Raw genomic sequence first — 6,408 nt, 5'->3', positions numbered from 1 at the left:
AAAGCACTGCTACAACACACACAAGTTCACCATAATCTACAAAAGAACTACTTACATGTGTGCCCTCATTTAGAAGTCTCCCAGCTAATCCTGCCTTGTAACTGACCAAAGTTGGAGACAGGCTCTCTTTTACTGTCTCTAGAGTTAGCTAGCTGACATGATCTACATCTGAGCTACTGAGCATTTGTTAGTGCAATCAAAGATAGTACAGAAGAAGAAGATGAAAAGAGGTCTCACTCTGTAGCTAAAACAGAAACCAGGTGAAAAGAGGATCTGCAGCAGTGAGAGAGAGCTGTGAAGTACAACAACAATATGGTGTTTTTTGAAAATTAAACCATGTAAACCTATTCTGGTACAACCTTAAAATACAGTTATGAACCTGAAAATGAGCATAATATGGGCGTTTTAAGTAACTCTTATCAACAATAACAAACTGTAGAAAAAAATAACTTTCTTGTCAAGTGCTTCTGAAACAGTTAAGTATCACACAAAAAATGAACTTCGTTAGATATTTTTCTAGGTTGGTAGTTCGATTCATGGCCCTGCAGTTCCATGTCGAAGTGTCCTTGGGCAAGACACTGAACCCTGAATTGCCCCTGATGCTGCACCATTGGAGTGTAAATGAGTGAGTGTTTATCTGATGAGCAGGTGACACCTTGTATGGCAGCCTTGGCCATCAGTGTATGAATGTGTGTGAATGGTGAATGGTTCCTGTAACATAAAAGCACTTTGACTAGTTGTTAAGACTAGAAAAGCGCTATATAAATACAGTCCATTTACATTTACAAATATATAATTTCATCTCTCTTCTATAGTTCAGTAACAGCTTAGCTCCTCCCTGAGTCTCTCCGTCTCCTCATAGCTCTGTATTTTCACTTCTCTCACTTACACTTCTAAGGTAAAGTGATTTTAGACATCATATTGAAGTTTAACAACGTGTGACTCCCTCTGGTGGATGATGTGGAGTATTGTGTTGTCTTTGCTCCAAAGGTTTTGGTACAGAGTTTTGGTGTTTCCTGTCACTGTGGACCTCACACCACAGCAGTACACAGCAGAGTCAGACACCTTAGCTGAGGAGATGTTCATATTAATTTGTTTGTCCTTCACTTTAATCTTCAATCCAGGGATTACATTATTGTTGTTTCCTTCTTGTCCTGAAGCAGAGTGGGAGATGATGAACTCTGGTGGTTTTCCTGGATATTGTCAGTACCAGAAGAAATAATTACCAGATGAATATCTGTAGGACAGAGTAACAGAGCTGCCTTCTAAACTGTTCTTTTCTTTCTCAGCTGGAGTGAGTTCTTCACAGCTGATACCTAAAGGAAGAGATAACTGTTATTTCATATTGTAAAAGACTTAATAAATGATTCACATTCAGATGTTATTAGAATAAAACTTTGTCATGCTGCATAATCTAACATACCTGTTAGAATGGAGAGAATCATCAGAGAAAACACACAATGCTGCAGTGACAGCATGTTGAATAAAGGTAATGTTGATGGTTTGTGTATTGATCTCTGTTGAATATAGAAGTTCCTCTCTCTTCTATAGTTCGGTAACAGCTCAGCTCCTCCCTGAGTCTCTCTGTAAAGTGATTCTAGACTACATAATGAAAAATATTGAAGTTTAACAGTGTGTGACTCCCTCTAGTGGATGTTGTGTAGTATTGTGTTGTCTTTGCTCCAAAGGTTTTTGTACAGAGTTTTGGTGTTTCCTGTCACTGTGGGCCTCAGAGCACAGTAGTACACAGCAGAGTCAGACAGCTGAAGCTTCTGGATCTTCAGAGGAACTGATCTTATGCTGGAATTCAGTGTGGATGAAAATCTCTCCTCGTCAACTGTTTTCCCAGAGCCAAACGTAAAGCGGCTCAGAATGAATTTGGGGCTGTTGTTTCCATCCTGTTTGTACCAGAAGAGATTATGATTAGATGCACTGCTGTTATATTGACAGCCAAGTGTTACTGCCTCTCCTTCAGTAGCAGTCACATCTCCTTCTGGTTGCAGCACGTTGTCTTTTTGTGCTCTGCATTCTGTAAAACAGCAACAAACAGAATCAGTGTGCTGTTAAATAATCATATCAATGTTGGATTGATATCAAAGAAACAGAGTTCTTTTCATACCAAGGTTCATAGCAGCCAGCAACACTGAGATGAACAGAGGCTTCATATCTGCAGTGTGGAGTAACTCTGAGCTACAGCAAGTATAAAGAAGGCTGGGATCTCTCTGTTTAGTCTTCATCAACACTAAGTTGGTGGATTAGAAGGAGGAACCTGATCACAGCCCTGGGTTATTCCCCCTACTGACTACTTTACAACTAACACATTTTAGTGCCTCTCTCCTTTGTTAGTGTAACTTGTCTTGTATGTAGTCATCATTGAAACATTCAGGTGAGTTGTTCCTTATTTGCTCCTCAACTTATAGGGGTGGTAATTGTCATAAATCTACTACCATGTTGTTCTGCAAAAACCCTTTAATAGCCATTATGCAACTCCATAAGTGAGAAACAGAATGGGAGAAATGTGGTTGTATTTTGCATTGGTGACACTATTCTTAAAACTGAGGTGATATGTGCTGCCGGATTGAAGATTTGTGTAAAGCATCCATGTTTTGCCAAAAAAATACACTTAATACCTTCTTTAAATTCCTTTAAAGTCTTCACTACATATATTTCATGAGTTGGACAGACAGGATGTAAACTGCATCTTGACAGGTTGGTGGAGGCATACATCTGCTAGGCGGTAATTCTAGTTCTTTTAACTGCAAAGTGATAGTTTAGTATCTTTCAGTCCTCTGCAGCCGTGAGAGGTCAAATAAAAAAAATGGTGGACTTTTTGGGGAAACTTCTGTTTCTGTGAAACTCTTAAATTGGTACATAGTTTAGCTTTTAAAATGTGATACTACTGAGTTATTCTGTTAATCATGATGTTATGGAATATAAACTACCAGTGATTTCAGTTTTATTAGTGTTTCAGTGACTTATTTGGGATGCAGATCAACATGTTGAACAATGGAAGGAGCTCATTGTGGCCTATCTATTTTCATTGTTTCTATCGGCAGTAAGTATAAACAGAGCCAAAAGTTTAAGTCCGGTGGAGTCCATAGTTACATGTCTGAGACCAGCACATCTCATCCATTTTGATCAACCATGATGTATGAAATGGGAAATTTTAACATTGTGGCCTAATGGCCCACAGGATATGAAGAGGATTTAGTAGGTAAGTTAGTGTCCATTTATTTATTGTCATGGTGTCTTGTGTTTGAACCATCATACAGTTGGTTTGTCATTGATGTGGATTTGCTGCTCATGTGGATCCTCCCACAGTGTTACATTAGCAGCTGTAACCACAGGGACTCTGGTAAAACTGGAATAATCAGAATCCATCTGATATGAAGCTGGGGTTTGAATACCACTTCCCTCCTCTTTGAAGAGTAGTCAGATATCTGTGTTCAGGTTTTTGTACAGCCTCTTCTACACTTTGTATCACTGTGTTTCTAGAGCACAGTAGTAGAGACCTGTGTCTGCCAGGCTTAGTCTCGTTATGGTCAGTTCAGTTGATTTCCCTGGTGTTTTGGATTCAAATCGCGGATCTGGGATATATTTACTACTACTACTAGCTTCTTTCCAGAGGATAAACTGAGGTGCCTGAAGGTCTGAATGATGTCTGTACCAGTGGAGTTCAGGATTGCTATACGTTGTCTCATATTTGCATCTGAGTGTGACAGATTCTCCTTCTCTTTTACTGACTTCATCTTCTACAGGAGAGATTTTGTCTCCAGCTATTATTCCTGAAAAAAGGAAAGTAGAGAAAATGAAGTCATTAGACTAAAACTTTTCATGAGGCTGACAGGAGAAGAGAGTGGAAATGTCAACTCTACATTTGTTACTCTGCACAGAAACAGATCAACTGTTCAGAGATTTCTGCTCTGAACTGCAGTTTATATAAATCTTTAGAAAAATAATAAAACCATGATGTTCTTTATATCTTACCAAAGAGAAGAGCAGCAAGAATAATCCACAGCCAATGTTCCATCTCCACTACAAGCTTTAAATCAACAGGAGAAACTAGCTGATGTTCAAAATTTAGTCTGAGAATTGTTCTCTTCACAGCAGCACTTATTATTGACTGGATGGTTGAACACAGTGCAGAAGTAGTGCACCTCCTACTTGATAATGTCGCCCTCTAGTGGAGTTACAAAGTTCAGTACAACAGTGTAGAAAAAAGTCTTCCAGCAGCTTGTCAGTGAGTCAGCTTGTGTTTTTGTGGGTTTGCTGTCACTGTGGGCCTCACAGCACAGTAGTACAGAGCAGTCTGTCACTGCAGTGGAGGAGATCTGCAGATCCATTTTGGTTTCATCCTCACTTACATAAACATACAGTCCAGAGTTTGTTTCATTTTGTGCTCACATGTGAGAAATGAGGAACTCTGGTGGTTTTCCTGGATATTGCCGATACCAGTTAAACTCATAACTACCAGTTGCTTGTTTGGAGTGTCTGTAGGACAGAGTAATATAGCTGCCTTCTACACTGTACTTTTCTTTCTCAGCTGGAGCAAGTTCTTCACAGCTGATACCTAAAGGAAGAGAAAACAATGTTATACCATCAAAACTCATTTATACTACACATTCAGTAAAAGGTGCAGTGAACCTTTTGCATAATGTAACATACCTGTGAGGATGAAAAGAAACATCAGAGAAAACATACAATGCTGCAGTGATATCATGTTGAATAAAGGTAATGTTGATGGTTTGTGTATTGAACTCTGTTGAATATAGAAGTTCCTCTCTCTTCTATAGTTCAGTAACAGCTCAGCTCCTCCCTGAGTCTCTCCGTCTCCTCGTAGCTTTGTGTTTTCACTTCTGTCTGTTACACTACTAAGGTAAAGTGATTCTACATCATAAAAAATATAAATGTTGAACAGTATGTGACTCCCTCTGGTGGACGTTTTGTAGTATTGTGTTTTCTCTGCTCCAAAGGTTTTTGTACAGAGTTTTGGTGTTTCCTGTCACTGTGGGCTGCAGAGCACAGTAGTACACAGCAGAGTCAGACAGCTGAAGCTTCTGGATCTTCAGAGGAACTGATGTCTTGTTGATTGTAGCATCAAATCTCTCTATGTGGAACTCTGGAGCATTATCTTTTGTGTTTGAGTAACGCTTAAGTATATACTTTGGGAAATCATTGACTTCTTGTTTGTACCAGAACAAATAGGGAAATGTGTCACTGGTCTCGAATGTACAGCCCAGAGTAACTGTCTCTCCTTCAGTAGTAATGACATCTGCTGTTGGCTGGATCACTCTGTCTTCTCCTTTACACTCTGGGGAAGAAGAGAACATGCAGAGGAAGAGATGAATCAATAATTATGATTGATTAAAGGAGGACAATCAGTATTTTAAATAGTTACCTAGCCAGAGAGTCAGAATCAGGATGTTAGTCAGCCAGTGTTTCATGTCTGCAGTGAGAGGGGAGGAGAGAGAGGAAGAGCATTGATACTCTGATGGATCTGGGCCTTCACATCATTGGTCCTTCCTCTTTATCATCTGTTGGGGATCTCTCAACAATTTGTGATTTTCCTGAAGTTTAACAGTGTGTGACTCCCTCTAGTGGATGTTTTTCAGTATTGTGTTGTCTTTGCTCCAAAGGTTTTTGTACAGAGTTTTGGTGTTTCCTGTCACTGTGGACCTCACAGCACAGTAGTGCACAGCAGAGTCAGACACTGCAGCAGAGGAGATCTGCAGATCTACTTTGGTTTTATCCTCCCTCACACTTACTGAACCAGACAGTCCAGAGTTTGCAGCATTTTTCATTCCTAAGAGAAAGATGAGAAACTCCGGTGGTTTTCCTGGATCTTGTCGATACCAGTAGAAATAATCAGTACTAGTTGCTTTTTTGGAGTATCTGTAGGACAGAGTAACAGAGCTGCCTTCTAAACTGTTATTTTCTGTCTCTACTGGAGTGAGTTCTTCACAGCTGATACCTAGAGGAAGAGATAACTGTTATTAGGTGTAAAAGTCTAAAAAAATGATTCACATTCAGATACTCAGAAACTTTTTCATGCTGTATAATCTAACATAGAATGGATAGAAACATCAGAGAAAACACACAATGCTGCAGTGACAGCATGTTAAATAAAGGTAATGTTGATTGTTTGTGTATTGAACTCTGTTGAATATAGAAGTTCCTCTCTCTTCTATAGTTCAGTAACAGCTCAGCTCCTCCCTGAGTCTCTCCGTCTCCTCATAGCTCTGTATTTTCATTTTTCCGTTACTCTACTAAGGTAAAGTGATTCTAGATTACATCATATTGAAGTTTAACAGTGTGTGACTCCCTCTGCTGGATGTTGTGGAGTATTGTGTTGTCTCTGCTCCAAAGGTTTTTGTACAGAGTTTGTGTGTTTCCTGTCACTGTGGGCTG

General features: G+C 39.5%; 1 gene segment (V, D, J or C); it reads right to left on the bottom strand.

Annotated features, from left to right (window-relative positions):
* Positions 1–1,730: 1,730 nt before the first annotated feature.
* Positions 1,731–2,225, bottom strand: LOC120567882 (the record flags this gene model as incomplete). The annotated part of the segment is given in 2 exon segments: positions 1,731–2,029; positions 2,120–2,225. Coding segments are annotated over 2 exon segments (345 nt in total), but the record flags the coding sequence as incomplete, so codon positions are not given.
* Positions 2,226–6,408: the final 4,183 nt, after the last annotated feature.

This window comes from Perca fluviatilis, chromosome 11 (genome assembly GCF_010015445.1).
Source record: "Perca fluviatilis chromosome 11, GENO_Pfluv_1.0, whole genome shotgun sequence".
NCBI classification, from domain to species: domain Eukaryota; kingdom Metazoa; phylum Chordata; class Actinopteri; order Perciformes; family Percidae; genus Perca; species Perca fluviatilis.
Note: the sequence above shows the minus strand (reverse complement) of the source record. Positions and strands in the feature narration are given on the sequence as shown.